General features: G+C 41.9%; 1 protein-coding gene across 1 annotated transcript in view; it reads right to left on the bottom strand.

Moving 5' to 3' along the window:
- SLC6A11 (solute carrier family 6 member 11) overlaps nt 1-25,440 on the bottom strand; it is a 122,171-nt gene that overhangs the window by 52,400 nt on the left and 44,331 nt on the right. Inside the window, exon 6 of the mRNA XM_007430553.1 lies at nt 3,325-3,459. Within this exon, the coding sequence (XP_007430615.1) occupies nt 3,325-3,459 (135 nt within the window). The remainder of the gene's footprint in view (nt 1-3,324; nt 3,460-25,440) is intronic.

Below are 25,440 nucleotides of genomic sequence, written 5' to 3'. Positions count from 1 at the left end.
GACTGCATTGCTTAGTGATGGAAATTCTGGTCCCAATTGCCATTGTAAGTCGAGGACTACCTGTATTTCAAATCCCAAGAATTATAAAACAGATATATCCAACATATGTAGGGGGTGCTGAGTTCACAAAACTTAAGCAATATGAAGGTATCATGGAAATCAGTGCAGAATTACATTTTTCAGAGGTATGCGTGCAAAAACTTATTACAGTCCTATGTTAGGCCATTGCCTTACAATTTTGGGGGGCAAAACGTTTTATAGTTTGAAAGAATGAAAGTAAACAGTCATGAAAACTGAAAGACCTTTTACTGAGACATCAAAATGGACTAATTGCATCATGGAGTCTTAGGGTTCTCTGAGCTAGGTTGTTTTCTTACAAACGTTTTGTTACCCTGCTAGGTAACATCTTCAGTGCTAGAAGGGAGTGGGGTTTGCTCTCTGTTTATATACCATGGCATGCCCTGTCAGTGTTGGTGGGGGTGGGGTTTTTGTTTTGCTCCTCTGGTAGTTCTTTGATTAGCATATGTTTGCTGCTTGATTGTATGTCTGGTGGTAATCTTGTTGTTAATCTCTGATTATCTGGGTGATGATTGCTGGTGAGATGTTCTGGTCTTTTGTTTTCCTTTTTATTGTTTCTTTTGAATAGTGTGTAGATGTTGTTTATCTCTATGTGCCTGTTGATGGCTGCCTTGTCTGAATACCAAGCTTCCAAGAATTCCCTCTCATTTTTGGATTTAGCTTGGTCTAAGATGCTGACAGTTTCCCAGTTGAAACTATGGTTAAATCTGTCCATGTGTTGTGAGATTAAGGAGTTTTCATTCATTTTCCCCAAATCTTGTAAAGCAGCTGAAATATTTACATTTAATTTTAAAGCTGCTAATTTAAAGCTGCTAAATACAGCCTATGTTTCATAAATATTTTTATTAATGTTCATATTGTATTTTACACTTTGAATGAAAACCCCATTTTCAGAATTTTATATCAGAATATTACTATTTATTTACTATTCATCTCTTGAAATTCTATTCTGCCTTTTCTCTGAAGTACATGAGAGACCTTTCCTGAGTTTTATGCCCATAACAATAACCCTATGAGTTAGACTAGATTGAGAGAGAAACATTATGATTTGTAAATCATGCCCTAGGTCTTCCCATTATGTTCAGTTCAGGCTGTTATCACTTTTTCAACTAACCAGCACATGAGTTAGCATGACAGGTGCATCCAGTCAATATGGTTATCCAAACTGAGACTGCTTTTAGAGCTGTAGAATAGGTTTTGCTATATTCCTCCCCACCCCTTCTCACATCTGACTAGACTGAAAATATCCTTCATTTTTTTCTCTTTTGAAGATAGAAGTGACTGGTCATTTTTGAAAACAGAATTTTATTTCTAAGGTTTACCTACATAAGCCGCAAACACCTGTGAATAAGCACCCAGACTTTTTTACCTGAAAACCTACAGTAAAGCGGAACAGATGAGTTTGTTATTTATAAAAAGGGACTTGAAATGGCCAACATTATCTCCCACTTCTCCCTCCAGCTGCAGTTTCATTTTTGCAGCACACATGCTTATTTCTGCTGTAAAACTAAGCAACAAAGCACATGTGACCTTTTTAAGCATCTGTATTTTCCCTATGTTGATTTTTGAATGCCAAGGAAAAACTGCAGGCAGATCACCAGCTTTCATGACCTGGAATGTATTGAATATCAGGGTCCGAAGCATCTCTGCTCACAAACAATACCTCTTCATCACTTTCATTCTTCCTATTACATATGATAGCTCATAATTTAAAATGCAAGGCAATACATAGTTTTTTTGTGGTACAGACTATTTGTTTGATATGGATACTGTTTTTACCATAGCTGAGTTTGAGAGAAAGGTTATCCAAATTTTGCTGTGAAATTGATTGTACATTGTGCAAAATGTCTATGGCGTAGATTATTCAGCAAAACTGAGTCCCACTACTGTGCTTCTTCACTTTCAGCATTTAGTTGAAACTAGCAACCCTAACCTGTTGGGTCATTGTTTCAGAGGTATTTCCTTACCTAAACAAAGAAAGGGCAAGGGCAAAATAGCAGTGGGAGTGTGAGCGACTTATGACTTGCTGCCGGCTTCCCCATTGACTTTGCTTGTGGGAAGCTGGCAGGGAGCATCAGAAAATAAACTTACTTCCTGCCTGCCTGCCTGGCTTCCGCCCCTCCCTCCCTCCCTCTCACCCACCTATAATATAGGCTTGCACCATTTGCCCTCCCTTCAAAACCCTCAGGAGTGCCCCAGGGAAGCCTCCTCCTCCTCCTCAGCTGACCTGCGGAACTGCCTGCCACTTTGCTGGGGGGAGGTGGAACAAAGGGAGCCCCAGACCGTGAGGAAAACTGCACCCCCACTCTCCATTTTGGTGTGTCCCAAAGGGCCCCCTCCATTGAGGGAAGAAGAGGGGAAGATACATACATACATACATACATGTATACATATATACATACATTCTGTGATGGAATGTATCTACGAAGAGGAGGGTGATGTGAGAGATCAAGGCTATCAGGAAGGAGGGGGTGTATTCCAGGAGGGGAAAGAAGACAAAAGACAACACAATCCGCAGGGGGAGTGTGAGAAACGAAAGAGGTTCAGGATAGCCACTCCCCAGAATCTCCCAGGGTATATCCACTGGTTGCAGTAGTATAGATTTAATCTGGCAAGATTCTGTCTATAAGGTGTAAGCAAATAAAGGAACTTTACTCAACTGGACTGTTTCACCATTGTTCCTAGGCTGGGCCTGACATCACCCGTCAACCGATAGCACCCTCCAGCCAGCCCTACCTTTCCAGCAGGCATCCAAGTTGCTCCCTCCTCCTTCCCTCAACACCCACTGCTGTTAAGAGATTTTAAGTTTCTGCCTCATTTCCAAAACAACCAATTGCTGCTCACCTGTTGGGCCTTGCCACCAGCCGATTGGGCACAGGGGGCAGAGGGAGGAGGGAAAGAGGTCGGGGATACACCCATGGTGATCATGTGACCTGGTCTGACCGCTGCGGTGTAGTGGTGCAGCAGTGCTGAAGCAGCCACAAACTTCCCAAATTTCAACCCCATGAGAATAATGGGTCTCGGATTTTGGATGCATTCTGTAAGTTAGCCCATTTGAGATACCTTATTCAAAAATTGTTGCCCTATGATGCACTGTTTAGCCAAGTTGAAAGTTATATACATGAAAGTTTTAGTAGTATATAGATTGCAGATATTTACAGTTGAGAACTTAAGAAAAAACACAGGACAGACAGGGCAAAAACTGTACACAAAATGTTCATTAAGTTTTTGTTGTTAAGTTCTTACCTGTGGGTCAGAAAGGCGAGATAGGTCAGGATACAAGTAGAATTTTATTCCTTCAGAGGCCCCAGGTAATGTTACTCCTCGAATCAGTAGAATCAATAACATGATGTATGGAAATGTAGCTGTTACATATACAACCTATAAAAAAAAAAGGGTGAGAAACCAAGGAACACATTATTTCACCAATGATTGCCTATTTTATGCTACATAATATCCTTATGTTCATAAAACATTTAACAAGTAAATGTCTATAGCAGAATAAGACGGCTTGCTATTTTCATATTTTTGGATTAATTTCCCCACATTCCTTGCCATTGTCCACTCTGGTTCTGCTCATGGGAGCTGAAGTACAAAATATCTGAAGGGAATGGTGTCCTTGGGGGGCAAGAGACATCAGACTGATGGAAGCAGAATCACAGTGTTTGATGCAATCCTACCATCTTCTACATGCAACTTGGCATTTTTTACAAAAGGGATGGGGGCTTATGTCACAACAGCGTGACGCTGGTTTGGTCATTTTGATGAAAGCCTCTGATCCTTCGGAAGCCTCTGCAGGCAATTCTTTTAAACAGTCATGGCTCAAAAAGATCCAGGACCATCCCTGGGGTCCACATTAAAGACACCGTAGAAATTATCCAGTCTTTTCTGATTGCTTTTAACCAGCAGGATATGCAATAGAGGTCTCACTTTCACCAAATCAGTAACAAAAGAACACACAATTTTCACAAGCAGATCCAAGAGTTCTACATCACCTTTAAATCAAAACTGGAATTAACACAAGTAAATTTAAGTAGAAAAGTATACAGGTAGTCCTTGCTTAGCAACCACAATTGGGACCGGTAACTCCATCACTAAGTGATGTTGTCACTAAGTGAAACATCACATGGACATGATGGACTTATGTCACTTCTGCTGCGGTTGTTAAGCGAACCACCCACAGTTGCTAATCGAGACATCACATGACCATGACTTGTGATTTTACTGCCGGCTTCTCCATTGACCCTGCTTGTCAGAAGCCAGTTGTGAAATGTGCAAATGGCAATAATGTGACCATGGGATGCTGTGACAGTCATAAATGCCTGCTGGTTTCAAAGTGTCCAAATGTTGATTGTGTAACCACAGGGACTCTGTGATGGTTGTAAATGTGAGGACTGGTCATAAAGTTACTTTTTCAACACTGTCATAACTTGGAATGGTCGCTAAGCAGGGCAGTCATTAAGTGAGGTCCACCTCTATTGAAAAGTTATTTCAGAGCTTGGTATTCTTTCTGAAATAGGCACTTCACATGCAGGAGTGCATATGATGTGTCTCTCTTTAAATAATTACAGATTTGCATCTTTTCCCAGTCTTGCACATCTGCTTCATAAGCTGTTTCCCGAGGCATGTGCATAAACAGCCACTCTACTTCCCCTTTTTCTAGTGAGACAAATGAGTATGTGAACATCTAACACAGTGCAGAGCATTTCTTTCAAAGAAGTTGTAGGGCCCTGGTTTATTTGCATTGTTACCAAATGCAAATCAAACAAATAGAGGTTTCAAATGTGGTTCATTGATAGTTGCTGTTAGTTGTGAGCTGAAGTTACATTTTTATGAATACAAACAAGTTTATAAACACATAACATTTTAAAACATGTTGTGGTAGGGTTAGTATGAGTTAAACAGATGACTGAAAACCTTGGCTTTGAGGCAAAATATTATACAGTTAGGTTAGTCTCATGCAACCAGGACTTTATTTACTCTCTTTTCCAGAAACAGCTCTCTCTCTACCCCTAAAAGCTACATAGTGAGCTCTCCAAGGAAGAAAGCCAATTCACTAGATTTGAGAGTGCAAAGCCCACAACTTGGAAAAGGTACTAGCAATCCCCTCCATATGTATATAGTCTGGTAAGTGTCAAAGTGATGAAACCCAGAGCATCCTGGAGTTCATCAGTAAGATGGTACCCAAAGATGAGCTGCTGAGAGAATGCCTGAGACAGCAGCAGACATGGGAGGAAGTTCAAGCACAGGAAGTGCCATGGCAAGACTAGATCCTGCATGGGATGTACCATCGACAGATAGCTGAGGTGGCTGCCACTGGGAAATCCTACCAGTGGCTGGAAAGGGCTGGACTAAAAGACAGCACTGAGGCACTGATCATAGTAGCACAAGAACAGGCACTAAGCACCAGATCCATAGAAGCAAGGGTCAATCACACTAGACAGGACCCAAGGTGCAGACTGTGCACAGAGGCCTCAGAGACAGTACAACACATAGTGGCAGGGTGAACGGCACAACCAAGTAGCTGGCGTTGTGTACAGGAACATCTGTACAGCTAGACCCTCCTAAGTCCAGATGGGAATTCCATAGAAGGTGGTGGAGAATAATGGGCTAAGATCCTATGGGACTAGATCCAGATGGATAGGCAGGTATTGGCCAATCAACCAGACATCGTAGCAGTAGACAAGGACCAGAAGACAGCAATGGTGATAGATATAGCGGTGCCAAGTGACAGCAACTTCAGGAAAAAGACTATGAGAAGTACCAGGGCCTGAAGAAGGAACTAGAGATGGTGTGAAAAGTAAAGGCCAAAGTGGTCCCAGCGGTGGTAGGAGCATTTGGGGCTGTGACTCCTAAGTTGGGAGAGTGGCTCCAACAGATCCCAGGAACAACATCAGAGCTCTCTGAACAGAAAGGTGCAGTGCTAGGAACAGCTAAGATACTGCTCAGAACCCTCAAACTCCCAGGCCTCTGGTAAAGGACCTAAGATTGAGAAGACACATACCACCCATAGAGGTGAAAGGGGATTTATATATACACACATACATACACACACACACATGCACACACCACACCATTCTAACTTCTCATGACTCAGGATGATTTTTAAAAAGTAAGCATCAATACAAGTACAAGTTACACAAGCAACCCAGGTCCACCATCTTTGCAAAATGTTAGCAACAGAGCAAGGTTTTTCATAACATCACTAAGTGATCATGGCATGAGGACTCACAGCAGCTCCTTTTGGGATAAATTAAGGGGTAGACTGATTCTGGTTGGAAGAGATGATCCTGCAAGTACATGGGTAGTAAGTCATACAAGGTTTAAAGGTTAAAACCATTACCTTGAATTGGGCTTGGAAGCTTCTTGGTAGCAATTGTAATAACCTCAGCATGTCAGACTGTTACCTTCTCTTATCAACAATCAGGTCACTGTTTTTTAACCAGTTGTAGCTTCTGAATCATCTTTAATGGCAGTCCAACATAAAGCACATTGCAGTAGTCCAACTGGAAGATGATGCTGATGGTATGAATCACTGTTGCAAGGGCATCCTGATGTAAAAAAGGCTGCAACTGGCATACCAACTAAAGCAGGGCAAAGGCCATCCTGTCCATGGCCTTCATCTGCTGCTCCAACATTGTCTTCTCTCACCTGCCCTAAGCTGGTACCATTTGCTTAAGTGGCAGGTGAACCAAGACAAAACAGTACCTTCCACACACAGATGGGTCTTACTCACAGATGGGTCAGTAGACTATCATAGCTAGACTTTCGTAGACTGAATATCACCAATAGGACCAGGAAGGGTACACTCCTCCCCATCCAGATCCCAACATAGGTAATCAACAGGATGACTAATGCTGTATCTGTTCCATGCCCAGGGTGAATCTAGCTCTGAATCTCTACTCCTCAAATATGATTGGGTAGAGAGGGGGCTCACCACCCTTTAAGGGGTAACATTTTAGGGACTTCCACTCACTTTGTTTATAACACTTTAAATCTGAGCCCTGTACATTAAAATATATACTACAGTGTGTACTATGCTATACTATACTATGACATTCACTTGCTGCTGTTGTGCTATTCCTACTCCTGAATACAACCTTTGTCTTTTGAGTCTTCTTCTGATGCAGATCATGATACTAAGATGTATTGCTATTATGGCATTTGATACAGTTCTTTTTAGGGTTGTGTAAGGGACCTCCTGTCTCCCTTAACCAATTGCCAATTTGATCCTGCAGGGTTGGTGTCCTCCAGGTTCCTTAAACAAGGTAATCTCTCATGACCCCAAAACTTTTTGGTTGCAGCACCTGCCCTCTGGAATGATGTTCCCCCTGAGATCTGGATGGTCCCCACTCTGCTGTTATTTAGAAGAGCTGTGAAGACCTCAGCGAGGGAGAGTGAGGCACCTCACCTCACCACACTTGCTATCTTTTATCTTTACATTTTATGTGTTATTGATATTGATATTATTATTATTATTATTATTATTATTATTATTTCATTTGCCAGCTTTTCCAGCAGAAGTCACTTCAATATACTGTATATACATCCAAGTTTTTTGGTAGTTCCCTGATGCAGTCTCATCAGGCTTTCAAGCATCTTGCTTCATGGCTTCCTGAAGCAGATCCAGGAAGTAAAGCTCACAAATAAAGCACCTCACAGAATTATTTGCACAGCCCTCATTGTTATTTTTCCTACATGCATCTCAATAAGCAGCAGACACTGCTTATGCTTTTATTTTTAAAACTTTTCCACAACATGTCAAACTTCTCTGAATAAAATTAGAACAAAACAGTTTCTAATTACACTACATCCTGCTTTAATTGCCTCTAATTGCTTGGTGTATAAATTTGCATGTCAATGCTCAAAATAGTTCTTCCATTGCTATGTCACAGCAATGTCCATGTCTACATTAAGGAAATAAAGTAAATATGAAGACTCTGTGTCTGCTGGACCAGTTTAATTAAAAACTAATCTTCTGTGATCACAAATCACAGTGCACAGCATGCAAAGGAGCAGGTTTAACCTTGGAGACCCAATTCAGAAGACAAGAATCAGAATAACTATATAGTATACTTCCAACTAGCTGAGAGACAATAGGAAGCACTTAGCGAGGTGAATTTAGCTGCAAAAGTTAAAAATAGATTTCTTGTGCTCTGCTTACAATACAGCATGTCAGTTCAATGTTCACAGACTGTATCACTGAAGCTTGAAAGCAAAATGAGTCCAGAAAACAGAACCAGCTACATAATTTCACTCCATTGCTTGCTTGCTTATTTATTTATTTATTTAATCCTAGCATTATCATTGCTCTGCTTATATCATGCCCATAAATCCTCTGATATTCAAACAACATTCCTTTAATACTAGTCACTCACAATGTGATTTTGCTTATATCATATTTATGGGATTACAGATATAAAATACCGTTCCTGAGAAATTATGACAGAAACTCTCCATTTTGGGAGAGTTACGCTTATCTTGTATACTCTACTATGGATTATTATTTCAGATACTGGCAAATAAATTGCATGATTCCAAATGGATAGAGCTACAGGAACCTATTGATGCATTTCCCATTGCTTTATCTTTCTTCTGTCTCAAGTCTTTGCCATCTTCCTCTTCCACTAATGTTCCTGACTTAGCAATCAACTTTCTGTATGGCTCCTTTACTGCAGCTAAGCCCTGTCTGGAACTTCTGCCAGGTCTACCCTTGGAACAGGACAAAGGCAAGAAGCAACAGGAGATACGTAATTTACTGCCTGGGCAGGGAGGCATGACAAAAGGTACAGACAAATAGATCTTATAAGAATTCAAAGGTAGGATGTCTACATTTCAGCGGCCACAAGCTCTTGGATGACAGGAACTATATTTAGCCTTTTTCTCTAACCTATATGATTTTCTAGATGGCACAAAAAGGAGAGACTGCTAATTCACAAGACAGACACAACACCTCCACACATTGAATTACTTTGTTAGACAATAGCACAGTTTGGGGGAATATGGTTGGACAGTACTTTTCAAGAACTGCTGTCTGTACATCACATCTTCTTTTAATCAGAACAGAACACTAATCTGAAACATAGCAATTTCCTTCAAGTACCGGTTCTTTCATATCACAGGGTATAATGTACAAACCATGACACAATGAAGGATTATTTTTTCCAATCAGCTTGTTGCAGAGCCTGCCGCTGAGATGGAATGACTGGCCGAAGGTCACCCAGTTGGCTTTTGTGTCTAAGGGAGGTTTAGAACCTGCTAACCCTTACACCACACTGGCTCTTGACGGGTAAACCCCTTAAACTGTTTTAATTATCTGTGTGTCACATTGGCAATATTAAAAAGAAGGAGTGCAATTAGGGGAAAAAACTCCCCAAGCACCTATATCCACACTCAAGAGGGATATCAAGCTACTTCTCTGTATTTCTTCAGTTCCTGAGTAGAGCAACCAAGACCAAATGTTTTAATTGTCTTTTTTTTTTCCCCAAGAAAAGCCACCTAGGTCAAAAGGAATTCTTTATATGGTGACTTTTTTCTGTCAATACTGTATTGTATTCCAAACCTACTACATTTCTCAATGTAATTAGAGCAGATTTCTCAATTGGTGATGTCAAGGTCATGAGAAAGGTCAATCTTTTTTGAAACTTAGGAGATCACAGTACCACAGAGTTTCAGAATCCCTGTCATACTGACATTGTTCTGATTTACCACATGTTTTTTTACCTTTGTTAAAACCAGATGGATTTTTAAAATCATGTTGATTTTAAAATCATGATTAACTACTTTGATATTTCTCATTCTACATGATTAATTATTTTCAGAACTAGCTGATACTTAATTTAGATGAAGTCCCTAAGCTGGAGCTGTGAGTTCTCCCCTCCTTATCTCTTTTGCCAACCCAGGTCTTGATTCATGGGGTATTCCAAATCCACCTATGCTGAAAATGGATCCAATTAAGCACACTAGTGCACTAGTTTATTTTATTTTATTACACTAATACACTAGTACCACAGTTTATTTTATTTTATTTTATTTTATTTTATTTATTTAAATAAATAAATAAATAAATAAATAAATCCATCCATCCATCCATCTTGCCGAAGTGACTCTGGGTAGCAAAAAGGTTTAAAAACAATATAAATAACTGTGAAAACCAAACAACACATAAACAAAGAGGAAAAAAAGGATGATACATTGAGAATAACAACAAATCACATGGACTACTCTAACCACCTGACCTCCATGGCTGAGTGAACAGCCAGGTGTTAAGCACTTTCTGGGAGGTCAGCAGTTGTTGTTCAGTCGTTAAGTCATGTCCGACTCTTCGTGACCCCATGAACCATATTGCGCCAGGCCTTCCTGTCCTTCACTGCCTCCCTGAGTTTGCTCAGTTTCATGCTCATTGCTTCAGCGATGCTATCTAACCATCTCATCCTCTGCCATCCTCTTCTCCTTTTGCCTTCAATCTTTCCCAGCATCAGGGTCTTTTCCAAAGAGTCCTCTCTTCGCATTAGGTGACCAAAGTATCTGAGCTTGAGCTTCATTATCAGTCCTTCCAATAAGCAATCAGGGTTGATTTCCTTTCAGATTGACTGGTTTGACCTCCTAGCAGTCCAGGGGACTCTTAAGAGTCTTCTCCAGCACCACGGTTCAAAGGCATCAATTCTTCGGCGCTCAGCCTTCTTTATGGTCCAGCTCTCACAGCCATACATTACTACCGGAAAAACCATAGCTTTGACTATGCGGATCTTTGTCGGCAAGGTGACGTCTCTGCTTTTTAATATGCTATCTAGGCTTGCCATAGCTTTCCTCCCAAGGAGCAAGCGCCTTTTAATTTCATGGCTGCAGTCTCCGTCTGCGGTGATCTTGGAGCCCAAATAAATGAAGTCTGTTACTGCTTCCATTTCTACCCCTTCTATTTGCCAGGAATTGATGGGTCCAGATGCCATGATCTTAGTTTTTTTAATGTTGAGTTTCAAGCCAGCTTTCGCACTCTCCTCTTTCACCCTCATCAAAAGGCTCTTTAGTTCTTCTTCGCTTTCTGCCATTAGGGTGGTATCATCTGCATATCTGAGGTTTTTGATGTTTCTCCCTGCAATCTTAATTCCGGCTTGTGATTCTTCCAGCCTGGCATTTCTCATGATGTACTCTGTATATAGGTTAAATAAACAGGGTGACAGTATACAGCCTTGTCATACTCCTTTCCCTATTTTGAACCAATCGGTTGTTCCGTGACCGGTTCTAATTGTTGCTTCTTGGCCCGCATACAGATTTCTCAGGAGACAGGTAAGATGGTCTGGTACCCCCATCTCTTTAAGAATTTGCCAGAGTTTGTTGTGATCCACACAATCAAAGGCTTTTGCATAGTCAACGAAGCAGAAGTAGATGTTTTTCTGGAACTCTCGTGCTTTCTCCATGATCCAGTGAATGTTGGCAATTTGATCTCTAGTTTCTCTGCCTCTTCAAAACCCAGCTTGTACACTTGGTAGTTCTCAGTTCACATACTGCTGAAGCCTAGCTTGCAGGATTCTGAGCATAACCTTGCTAGCATGTGAAATGAGTGCAATTGTGCGATAGTCTGAGCATTCTTTGGCATTGCCCTTCTTTGGAATTGGAACGTAAACTGGTTCACGTCAAACTGATCTCAGGTGGTAATGGGTTCCAAAGGGGAGGCACCAGGACAGAAAATCATGCTTCCTAGATGTCATTCTTTAATTGATGGGACCTAAAACATGTCCCTCCTTCCAGATCTAATGGGTGGGTAGAGAGAATTGGAGAGAGGTGGCCCCGCAAATATTTTGGCCCCATGCCATGGAGGTCTTCACAGGTGACAATAAGCACCTTTAGGAAGCTATTGAGAGCAAGTGCAACTCATGATGAAAAGGTATAACATGGCTAAATTGAAATATGCCTATAATTGTCTGGACCACTTCATTCTGAATCAATTGCAGCTTCTGGATGTTGTTAAAAGACAGCCCCATGTACAGCACATTGCAGCAATATGGGAGGTGACCAATGCATGAGTGACTGGGTGCAGAGCCTCCTGGTCCAGGGAAGGACATAACTGACACACAACATGAAGCTATGCAAAAGGCCTCCTGGCCACCTGCTCCTTGAACAGGAGCTGTAAGTCCAGGAGGACCCCCAAATTGCACACCAGTTCTGACTGGGGTGGTGCAATCCCATTCTGGACAGACATTTTTTTTTTTAATCTGCACTCAGTCGTGACCGATTCTGTGGCGACTGCCTGGATGAGTCCCTGCAGTTTTCATGGCAAGGTGTTTCGGAAGTGGTTTGCCATTGCCTCCTTCCTAGAGCAGAGCCCAGCTGGCAAGCGCAGGAGTGGTATAAAATATATATTAAATAAATATGACTTCCAGCAGAATAAAGCCAGATATTGAGAAACTATATGCCACACATTTATAGCACATTTTCCCATTAATAACCATCCCCAAAAGATACAATCTATAGGCATATCCAGGAACACAGAGAATAAGCAGATGTAAATTCTGAGAATTTCAATAATACATTATGAGATTTTCCATATTATTAAAATTCTCAGTGAACATTCATAGTAGATTAAATTCATTGTTTTCTTTTCTCATACCAGTTACTGGATCAGATACATTTATTAACAGATCACTACTTTTCAGGCAGGAAATACATGAACTTCTCAAGCAGGATCTTCCTAATTATGACATGCTTCTGCTCACAGAGGCAAAAAGAGATTGAAACAAAATAATTCTAGTTCATCCCAGGAATAATCCTTCTGGGCCAGCTACTAAAGAGATGGTTGCTAAAGATCTTTGAAATGGTAAAGATGGATAAGTAAATGGACTTTGTTGTTTGTAGAAGTAGACAAAAATATAATATTTTCGGAAATGGTTTCTATTTATTTTACATTAGATTCAGTGCCATGGTTTAGAAATAGGATACACCATCTTTCTGGAAACTATTGTTTAATAAAAAATATAATTAAACATTGGACTTTTTAATTAAGAAATTTACCTTGCTGGAAGATCTTATTTATATCAGTCTTCCCCAGCATAGTGCCCTTTAATTGTGTTGCGAATACAATTCCCAGATTCCCAGACAGCCAACAGGACTTCTAGCAATTGCTAGAATTGTTGTTGCAACATATCTAAAGGTTGCCATGGTGAGAAAGGAGTATCAATATCAAAGGAATGTGTAAAACTACCTAAATAGCTAATTCAGTTAAATTTCTTTCATGCATTATTACTCCTCTAAACACTGATGTAATTTTTTTGGTTTGCTTATCAAAAATGATGTTTCTCAAGACTGCATATTAAAATAAGTATACAAACTTGATAAATCTCTTCAATTCTTGATGATTCATAGGTGATAGGTCAAATTAACAAGAAAGATATATAATATCTAAATATACTGTGTGTATACACACACACACACACACACACAAAACTACACATACACATTTTATTACTAAGGTTTACAAAGTCTGGATTAATTTAGCAGCCATTTTTATGTTGTGAATCAATGCCTCCTCTTCTCCAAGCATTTTGGCACATCATATTGGTTTCTGTACATCTCAAAACAGCAATGAAGATGTGGAAAAAACAGATCACAGTTTACTGTTTGGCACCCACTCTTTGATTTCTTGATATCTGATATTCATTCAGACATTTTAGGATTGAGATTATCATGACAAAATAAACTAATCATTGTGAATGTTCTAAGTCATGGCAGTCTAGCAAGCAAATAATAGTATTTCTATCATTTCACATATGTTTTGAGTCAAGTTTCAAATACAAAATATATTGGCATTAATAATGTTTATTTGATATCAACATATTCTCCATTTGTTATCTGATTACTATTCCAAGCTACTTCTAATAATCTTCAAAATTTAATACAGAAACAATGTTGTAAACATTTAAAATAATGTTTAAAGTAAATATTTATGTTACACAGGGTTTCACGTCTCCTATGTGGTACATAAAGCTATCTCACCCATGAGTATTTAGCTGACTTGTTTACCCTAAGGGTATAAAAGCAGGAAAGGTATTACATTCATACACACACACACACACTTACACACTTACTTTATATACACACATACATATACTTACATACACACACACACTTCTAAGATGGTGGCAGGGAGCGGACGCCTAGTGCGGAGCTCCCAGCCATAACCTCCTTTTTGGCTTCTACCATAACCATAACCAACTATGTGGGTGAAGAGAGTTGGCGGCGTGGGATTTTCGTACGAATGGGAGGTGAATGAAGAGAACCCCCGGTGTTACCGCTGTCCGAGGCGGGCCGTGGCCGTGGGGAGAGGAGTTGCGACGGCGGCGGCGGTGGCTGGAGCAAGGATGGAGAGGAGAGGATGTGGGCAGGCACGGCAGCAGGCGACGCTTGGTCCCAGAGGGCCCATGGAGGTGGCGACGGGAGAGTGTTGGTAGCTGCCGCGGCGTCCCCAGTGGAGCCAAGAACGGCACCCAGGCTTGAGGGGAGCGACGCCAGAGCTGAAGGCGGGCCCTGCGGGGCCGGGAGTGCCGGCGGAGCGGGGGCCCAGGCCCGGTGCAGCTGGCCTCGGCGGTGGGAGCCCCTGCAGTGAGAGCGCTGGTGCTGATGGCGGGACGCCAGCGGCGAGGCTGAAGGAGATTGGAGGCCAGACCCCGGCAGCCACAGTGACTTTGAGACCTTAGGGGTTGGGAGCAAGGGGCGCCCCCTCCCCTAGAGAAGACGCAGGGAGACTCGAGCGGGTGGGCGTATGTGAGTGGAGGCTGTGATTGGAGAAGGTGAATGTGCTGCTCTCTGCCTGGGTGGGAGACGGGCAGAGGGTAGGAGTGAAAGGGGCCCTTCTCTCCCTGGCCAATGAGAGAAGCCTGTGGAGAGAGGGTGAGTGTTTGTTAGAAGATTGGGAGTGGTGACCCCCTGTTGGCGCTGAGAGCGGTCAGCTGAAGTGCCACAGGGGCATGCGGCCCCACCTCTTTTTTGTCTCCTCTCCCTTGTGTGGTGGGGGGTATGGCGGGCCCCTTAAGTGGAAGGCCTGGAGGGGGGGAGGTGGACCTCCGGCGGTTTGGGGCGGGCATTCAGGTGGTGACGGGCAAGGGGCGGTATGGTGGGAGCCAGAGGGCAGGCCATTTCAGGGGAAGATGCCCCCGATGCATTATACCGGTGGCGTGTTCCGGCCCTCAGAGCTCAAGCCCAGACCCTGGTCAGCAGGCCTACAGAGGCCTGGGCTTTTGTCTGTTGCTGCTGAATGCCAAGTCAGTCAATAATAAGGCCCCCCTTATTTACAACCTTATTGGGGAGGAGCAGGCTGACCTGGCGTGTATCACCGAGACCTGGCTGGCACCAGAGGGGGGAGTAGCCCTCTCGGGATTGTGTCCAGCCGGTTTTAGGGTGTGGCACCAGCCGAGACCCCAGGGCAGGGGAGGGGGAGTGGCAGTAGTCATCAGGGAATCCCTATTGGCCTTCAGGGGTCCTGCTCCACAAGTTGCTGGATGTGAGACCCTGTTCCTGAGGTTGGGCACACGGGATCAGTTGGGAGTGCTGCTGGTGTACCAGCCTCCCTGCTGCATAGCAGCCTCCCTGCCTGAGCTGCTGGAGGCCATCTCAGGGTTGGCAGTGGAGTTCCCCAGACTTATGGTCTTGGGGGACTTTAATCTGCCATCCCTGGGGTTGGCCTCGGAGGCGGCTCGGAAGTTCATGGCTACCATGGCAGCCATGGGCCTATCCCAGGTCATCGATGGCCTGACCCGGGACAGTGGTCACACTCCAGACATGGTTTTCTTGTCGGAGCAGTGGCAGCGTGATCTGGTGGGGGATTTTACATTATCCCCCCTGTCATGGTCAGATCACTCCCTGGTGGCGGCAAGATTCTCCTATGCTGCCCCCCTCCGCAGGGAGGTGGGACCTATTCGAACGGTCCGCCCCTGGCGACTGATGGACCCGCATGGGTTCCAAAGGGAGCTGGGGGTTGTTCCTGAGGCCTTGCTGCACGGCCCAGTGGAGACTCTGGCCGCAGCCTGGAATAAGGAGGCGGCTGGGGCCTTGGACAGGATCGCGCCTGTGCATCCTCTCTTGGCCCATCACTCCCGGCGCTCCCCGTGGTTCACGGAGGAGTTGAGGGAGCTGAAAAGGGCTAAGAGACGGCTAGAGCACCGCTGGCGGAAAACTGGGGATGAATCAGACCGAACACAGGTTAGAGCGGCTATTAAGGCCTACCTAGTGGCGGTAAGGGCGGCGAAAAGTCAATATTTCTCTGCTCTTATTGCATCCTCAGAGTGTCGCCCTGCAGCCCTGTTTAGGGTCACCCGGGCCCTTCTGGGAAAAGGGGGGGTGGAGGACTACTTGCAGGGTCGTGCAGAGAAATTTGCTGAACACCTGATGGATAAAATTGCTCAGATCCGCTCTCAGTTGGAAGCCAAGCGTGGAGTAGGTCCAGAAGAGTTGCCCAGGGAGCGTTCTTGCTCAGTTATCTGGGAATGGTTTGATCCTGTTGTCCCTGAGGAAGTGGACAGGGTCCTCGGGGCTGTCAGTGTGACCACCTGTGATTTAGATCTGTGTCCCTCCGGGTTAGTTGGATCTACCAAGGAGCTGACCTTAGGTTGGGTCCTGGCGGTGGTTAATTCATCCTTGCAGGAGGGGGTGTTCCTGAAGCCTTTCAAAGAGGCTTTGGTCCACCCTCTCCTCAAGAAACCGTCACTAGACCCCACCCTCCTGGACAACTTTCGTCCAGTCTCCCACCTCCCCTTTTTAGGGAAGGTGGTAGAAAAGGTGGTCGTGCGGCAGCTTCAGAGGATCCTGGAGGAAACGGATTATCTGGACCCCTATCAGTCAGGATTCAGGCCTGGTTATGGGACAGAAACAGCATTGGTCGCACTTTTAGATGATCTCTGGCGAGAGCGGGATGGGGGGAGTGCATCCATCCTTGCTCTTCTTGACCTCTCGGCGGCTTTCGATACCATCGACCATGGTATCCTTTTGGGTCGGCTGCAGGAGTTGGGGTTGGGTGGCACAATGTTGTGCTGGTTCAGCTCCTTTCTCCAAGGCCGAACCCAATCGGTGTTGATAGGGAGCGAGAGGTCCACTACTGTGTGGGGTGCCACAGGGGTCAGTGCTTTCACCGCTCCTATTTAATATCTACATGAAGCCGCTGGGTGAGATCATCCGGCGCCATGGAGTGAGGTATCATCAGTATGCTGATGATACCCAACTATACATCTCCATCCCAGGTGCCTTAAGTGATACTGTGACTGCCCTTTCGTGGTGCCTGGAGGCTGTGGGGGCCTGGATGGGGGACAACAGGCTTCAGCTGAACCCTGGTAAGACGGAGTGGCTGTGGATATGGGGAGCCTCAAGATCTAGGACTTTGTCATCTTTGGTTCCTGACGGGGTTGCACTACCCCAGACAGACCTGGTGCGTAATTTGGGGGTTCTCCTGGACTCACGACTCCTGCTCGAAGAGCAGGTGGCAGTCGTGGCCAGGAGGGCCTTTGCACGACTTCATGTCGTGCGGCAGTTACGCCCCTTCCTGGATCAGGGGGACCTCTGCACAGTCACTCATGCCCTGGTCACCTCTGGGTTGGACTACTGTAATGCGCTCTACATGGGGCTACCCTTGAAGAGTATCCGGAAGTTACAGCTGGTGCAGAATGCGGCGGCACGGACAGTTCTTAATGCCCCTAGGGTGTTGCACGAGCTGTTGCACGAGCTGCATTGGTTACCAGTTTGTTTCCGGGTCCAATTCAAGGTGTTGGTCATCACCTTTAAAGCCCTTCATGGCACGGGACCAGGTTATCTGAGGAACCGCCTCGCCCTGGTCACTTCAGCCCGTCCCACTCGGGCCAGCAGAAGGGGCAGGTTGCAGACCCCACCAGTCAGGGAATTTCGATTGGTGGGGTCTAGGCAGAGAGCCTTTTCTGCTGTAGCGCCCGCCCTATGGAACATCCTGCCTCCTGAGGTCCGGTGTGCCCCCTCCCTCATGGCCTTCAGGAAAGGTATTAAATCCTGGCTTTGCCAGAAGGCCTGGGGGCCAGAGGGGGGCCCGCACCTGTGGAGATGGCTGGTGGGATGATGGGTTGCCCCCTCCAGCATCTTACAGGTTTTTATAGGGCCAAAATTAGAAGAGGTTTTTTAGGGCATTTTAATATGTTTTTTAATTATTTATACTTTTTAGCCATCTTGGAGAGAATTGTGTTTTTTCTTTTTTATTGTGAGCCGCCCAGAGTCACCCGTGGGGGAGATGAGCGGCATACAAGCCAAATAAATAAATAAATAAATAAATAATAAAATATGACATCCATTTCTAAGATTCACAGTAAAACCAGTGCCAGCGAACACAACAAGGATATGAAAGAACCAATTACATTTGGAACTGTATGTGCAGCTGCTATTGTAAATATTCATTAACGCTACCAAAAATGTACAGTATTTCCATGAAAATTGAAATAGTAGATACAGAAGTATTAGACTTTGATTCTTAACTTTATTTGCGGGGGGGGGAGGGTACCTTCGAGTCATTCTTGGTGACTGCCTGAACAAGTCCCTGCAGTTTTCTTTGCAAGGTTTTTCAGAAGTGGTTTGTCCTTGCCTCCTTCCTAGGGTTGAGAGAGAGTGACTGGCCCAAGGTCACCCAGCGGGCTTTGTGCCTAAGGTGGGACTAGAACTCACAGTCTCTTGGTTTCTAGACTGGTGCCTTAACCACTACACCAAACTGGCTCTCTTCTTAACATTGGCTCCCCCTTATGTTTCACACTGTGATTACAACTTCAGTGGTGGTGCATACTTTCCAACTGCACAAACTTACTTTCCCCCCCCCAGAATACTAGATAAAATATTGATCTTACCACATTGTGCTTACTGCATTTAAATTTATAATATAAGCTTTTTAGTTTTTTTTTTTAATGTTTCACTTTGAAAGTTGCATTAAGCTATAGGGAGTGGCAACCAAGCCACTTTGATCTGTGCAAATTCTTCTGATTACCACGAAATTTTACTTTTGGTGAAATTTACTTTTGGTGAAATGGCATCTCTATATTAAGAATAGAAACATTATATCAGATATAGAAAAATAGAGTGGTTTCTAAATGCTGATACTTCCATTTTCAGACTGGGAATGACATTAAGCACAGGGATCCATAGACTCGAGAGGTTTTGTCACAATGAAAAAACATGTGTCATGACACTGTGATGCCAGCTCCACTCCATTACATACGTGTGAGGCTTTGCAATGCATGTACAAAAAGAGTGGTGTTCGCAGTGTACTGTACGTTCCATTATTTGCCCCTTCCCTACTCTCCCATGGATTCCCATGATTCAAGAATATCAAACTATCCATTGTTAAAGTCCTTATTACAATTTCAGTTTAAGGCTTCCATTTAGTTTTTCTTTGTTGCATGCCAAAAATCATTCAGCTTTCTCTAATCTGCATATAATTAGCACTTTGATCGGCAGGCTCAAAGTGCCTACAAAAATGTTCACTGCAACTTGTTCAAATTTTAATATTCACATGTAATTATATTTATATGAAAGGATATGGACAATGCAGATTGAAATTAAATTATTAATACTAGAGCAAATAGGCAATTTTATGTTAAAATGACATGCTATTTTCTGTTGCTCTTTTATTTATATATCATGGGATTAATTTATTTCATTATACTTCATTATTTTCACTGTATTATAGAAAACAAGGAGGCGAGAACTTTGGATAAATGAAATTACTGCTTGTGTTACAGAAAAGAAAAGAAAAAATAGTATATTTAAATAAGATGGAGATTTGTATGATATAATTTACATTGTGTTTATCCCAAGCACACAGGCTCACACATAAGCACATGTAATATAGGAATGACCTCCATGTTTCCCTATACCTGCATTTTTATAGCTAAATAAATCCAGCTGAATTTTTAGGTTAAAACTGCATTTCTTTTCATGTCTATTAGACTGAACTCTAATTAGTTTCTATAGTGGAATGCCAATTTTAAAAAGCTATCTGACACAAAGAACCAAGTTGGGATGTGGGGGGAATAAAAGTTTCTATGTATTATTGCATGTCATGCAGATTGCAGTTGACTGGCAAAGTGCTGTAGACCTGCACGAAGATTTCCAGTTAGCCGTTCAGAGATATCCTTAAGCACTCAGCAATGTGTTAAGAGGGAGAGGGAGAGGGAAAGAAATATTTTTGGTGTTTTAAAACTTCAGACAGAGAAGACTGGAAAGCCTAAAACTCTGCATGCATCTCATGAATGTTCTACTTTCCTTCTCTGAATACAGAGATCAATCTTGGGCTGCATGTTAAAACCTCACTATGAAGGACCATTCTCCTCTCTTACTTCAACCCAAAACAAAAGGCACTTCAGGAGATATAATCATTGCTGCCTAGTTCCTTTTCCTAAAGCCTTACAATGGCCCTCAGTTCCTTTTTCTTTTTTTTTTCCGCACATCTTTCTCTTTTATTTTCTTCAGCTGTCCCTTTACACTTGCTTTATGCCTCATTGAATCCATTAGAGTCTTTATATGGTCTACTATTGAAAAAAATAAATTTTCTGTGTGGAACCACTGACTGAGTCTTAACTGCTGGCAACAAGAGCTTAACTCCTTCTGATGGGACTACTGCAGGAGTAGAAGATAAAAGATACACAGGCGTGTTTTCTAAATGTTATGAGAATGTGCAGATGTTAGGTTTTATCAGCCCCATATGGTGGTAATTTTCTTGTTCTTTGCTTTTTTTAAAATATGGAGACACCTGCCATCATGAGAAGCAACTGGCAAATCTGTAGTCCAGCAGTAGCTCCAACTGTCCCCCCGCCACACATTTTTTTCCAATTCCTTCTCAGAATTCTAATTGCATCTATCATTGGTAGTCTGAGGATTTCAATCAAACGATTAATACGTCATGGCTAGATGCCAGTCTCCCCAGAAACTAACATCATATTTTGTCTTGAAGTTATCAAACTTTGACATCCAGAAATTCTTCCTGGCAAGAGATGGTATTCAAACAACACAATACAATATTGCTGTTAAAAAAATAATATAAGTCTATAGGAACATATGTCATAATATATTTATCAGTTTTTAATGTGCCACAACATTCATTGTTATATAAATGAAAAAGGCTAGCTGATTTTTAAAACTTTAAAACAATCAACAAATAATACTCATGTTTGCATATCATACCAAACAAGCTTAATCATCCTTGCATGTATTATCATTCCAAAAGGAATACTTAAGAAACTTAAGAAAATAATAAACTCTTACTGAAACTCTTTTGTGATCTGTCTATATGAAATGCAACCTGAAATGCCTGGCCTCTTTTCTTCCATTTTTTGAAAGGTTTTTCAAGAAATTAAATTTCATATTCTCCCATGGAACATCAATGGGCAGAAGACTGTAGGGATGAATATAGCTTTTTTTTTTCTCGGAAGAATAATTTTTCTGTAAGTAATTTCTAAAATTAGTTTCATATGCTCTGTAAAACAGTATATATTCTCTTACTCAGGGCAATGATATCACATACAGACATAAAAGGAGTATTAAATAATGAGCAAAAGAAGTTAAAGGCATGAGATTAAAAACAAATAAAGAGAGACATAGCTAAAACCACGTGGCTCTGGGTTTTGGGGGCCAGAGGCTCTGGGTTTTGGGGGCCTCTAGTTACACTCTCCCATACAGACTTGGTGTGCAATCTGGGGGTCCTCCTGGACCCAAAGCTCCTGCCCAAAGAGCAGATAGCAGCTGTGGCCAGGGGCCCACACTCTCTTTCATACGATAAATTAGGCAAAGTACACACCTATAAACAATTGTTTCAGCTTCTTCTGACAAACATTCATTCTTTGCAACAGAATATTGCAACAAATGTTATCCGCTAACTTTCAACCAGCTTTTGCATACCTTAAAATTTCTCCATTTTCCTGTCTTCAGTAAATATTCTACCAAAGTACAAAATCTTCCTTGTAGTTTTTCATTATTTATGTATAACTTGCTCTAATCATTACATCTTCCCTGTAAAAGACAACTACTTTGATCTTTGATACATTCATTTTCAGATCCATCCTCCTCATTGCATTATATAATCCAAGTTTCAGGTTCTCAGCCCCACAACACAGCATCATCTGCATACAAAAGTGCACATGTGTTCACTCTCCAACATAGCTCTAACAACACCAAATGCATTCACTATAGCCATATGTCCATCAACTCATTAAACAACATTTTTTCTCAAGACTTACTCTTCACACATCTTTCTCTTCTTCCCTGTTCCATGTTGAACCATTTGCACAGCATTTTTCATTATTCTCATGCATGCTTTACTTCCATCATATACTGCTGTCAGCCCTTCAAGGTAGACCAGACTATGAAACTAAAGGCATGCAGGCCAATATTACTTTTATTATAAAGATATAGTAACAGAATCTTGCAAATCTGAATGTGCTTCCCCCCTTCCCTTTATCTTCCTGAGAACTAGGGAGGGTCTGAGATGTTTTCTCAGGTTACATTTCTGCTCCAAACTCGGGTTTCTTTTATCTGACTGTTGTCTTGGTAGTGGCTCTTCCTCCTGTTCCTAAGCCCATTCCTCATCGCACTACACTGCTCTTGAACATTCAGCAAACCATTTTCAACTCTGTATTTGTGCAAAACATTCCGTAATCCAATCCTATACAATTTATCAAACTTTTTCTGTAAATTACAAATGTACAGTAAACTTTCTTTGCCATTCATATTTAATGACCTCTGAAAAGAAATAATCTGTTCTGCGTATCCTCTGCCTGGCATAAAGACACACTGCACCTTCCAAATTTTGCTCTTTGTTACCTTTTTTGCTCTTTCAAACAAAATTGTACCAAGCACATTCCTAGGTACACTAAACAAACTGATCCCTTGTAGTCATTGCATTTACTTTTGCAAGCTTTGCCTCTGTGTAGGAGAACACAATGCCATTCTTCCAATTGTCAGATACAGATGTGGTCTTCACACACAGGTTAAACAAGGCAGACAGCCACTCCATAAACAAATTTCATCCATATTTTAACATTTCTCTTGTTACACAATCACACCTGCAGCCTATAATTTTTCAACATTCTTCCTTTTCATCAACTGTTTTAATTCCATTTTTAGAGTTGGTTATGTGGGGTGGTATAGAAACACTTATAAATCAATAAGTAATAAACAAGCATATCACGGTCATGCTCATATAAATATCTAAAATGCTCCTTCCAGCATTTCTTCAGTTCAGTTTCATCCCTAATAAATTCACTGCTTTTATTTTTAATTCTGTTCACTCTTCTGAGGATCCTTGTTTACCCCTCTGCCTCAACATACAAAACAATTTTTATTACCATTAAAATAATTCTGCATTTTCTCTGTCTCTTGTAATATGACTATATTCTGTCTTGCTGTCTGACTATATTCTCTGCTTCTAACTATTCATCTCTATATTACATTGCATAACATCTTTTCCCAATCATGTTTTTGCAACAACCATTCTCTTAAATGCATTTCTCATGCATGCCTCTTTCATTTCATAATTCTATCAAGAATAATTTTTCATACTTCTCTTAGAAAATCTCCACATACTTCAGTGACACTCTGTAATATATTTCCTTTCACTCTATTTCAAGCAGCTTCTACATCCTCTTTACTAACTACCACTTTCCATACAGTCTGTTGAGAGATTATCTTCTGATACTTTTATAAATATGGCTCATACCCTGTTCTATAGTTGTTCTACTCTTAATTTTCATTTCTGTCACTTTTTTTCCTTTTCTTCCATGTCCATTTTCCCCAAGTTCCATTCCTGACATTACAAAAAATGGTCTGTCCCAATCCACAGCCTCTCATCACTCTTGTATACATCACTAATTCTCTCAGTCTTTCATAATAAACAGCAGCATCCACAGGAACTTGCTACTTTTGTCACTCTGGCAGGATGTTACCCCTCAGGCTCCACCCTTTTGGGACCTGCGTGCCACTCTGCAACACACACAGCAAAGAAGCAGGACTTGTGTTGTAATGCCATGATGCTGCTGACATCAGTCGAACCTCTTCTGCTCCCTTGTCAATGTCACTGATAACAAGCAATCACATCAATCATGCTTTTAGATTTATAGTCATTCCTTTGCCTTATGCCTAAGCCAGGTATTTGAAACAGACCTTCTTCTAAATGAATTCTTCCAGTCACTATTCTCATTCTTGTGCCTCTGAGTGGCCTAATCATTCTCATTTCATTCCCACCTATCCATTCATGTCATCTAGCAGAATAATATTTTCCCCTGGATCACATTCAATTAGAATCTTGCACAATTTTCCCCAAATCTGTGGTTTTTCCATTATAACCTTCCACTGGAGCATAACGTAAAACTGTGACCCAAGCTAAGGATTCTACTTTCATACTTATCTACAATCCATCGTTTCTGACATATATTTTAGTTTTATTCATAATTAAAACTACCTTCACTTCCATGTATGTATGTATGCATCAACTGCACTCCACAGTATCAGATCACCTTCATCGATCTATCGATCTATCTCCATTTTTCTTTGTTTCTCACACGTACACATCTCTATTCCTCCTTTATTTCATTTGTTAATTCTGCTTCCTACCATGGCCCCAGTCACTTCAGTAAGATAGGCAAGGGTTACCAGGCTTAGCTGTACCTGTGCCATATTCCGTGCTAATGGTAAGGGGAGAAATGGTCAGTTTGGGCATGTATTACATAGCACGCCACAAGGCAACCAAAGCCCGGACTTGCCCAAGTGTGCTTATGCTATTCTGTGTAAACTAGGATCTATAATCTAGAGACTACCTTGTAAACCAACATACTATTCCCTGTTTTCCACCAACTAGGATGTACAGTATACGCCATGTACTAACACACACTCAGGACTCCATGTCATGGTAAGGTATACAATGAATCATAACTGATAATATCTTAAGGGGGATATAAGATGTCAGTATATTATTAAGGTATATTAATTATAATATCAATATGAAGATAACATGAAAGAAATAACAACAACAAAACAACAACTATTATTATTATTATTATTATTATTATTTATAAAGAAAATCTACAAAGCTGTTTAATTCAGTCTGGTGCAGTGCAGATATGTTAGTGCTAAAGAAATTCATTATTCCAATTAGGATCACTGGGAATTAGAGTAATCTTTCTTTTGGGAATTCTATATTCCTTTCACAAAAGTGAACATTAACCTGACTTTATCATTCTCACTGATTTTGCATTCTAGCATAGGCACACAAGCTTGCATTCCAATGTGTATGAAAAACAGCCATTAAAACCTGTTGACTTTAAGGAATGCAAAATCGTTAACTACAATGCATTCTGAACTTCAACTGATCTGGAACTGTCT

Source organism: Python bivittatus, unplaced genomic scaffold (genome assembly GCF_059951505.1).
Source record: "Python bivittatus isolate LINGU-HERP-01145 unplaced genomic scaffold, Pbiv_v1 ctg000080_np1212, whole genome shotgun sequence".
Classification (NCBI taxonomy): domain Eukaryota; kingdom Metazoa; phylum Chordata; class Lepidosauria; order Squamata; family Pythonidae; genus Python; species Python bivittatus.
Note: the sequence above shows the minus strand (reverse complement) of the source record. Positions and strands in the feature narration are given on the sequence as shown.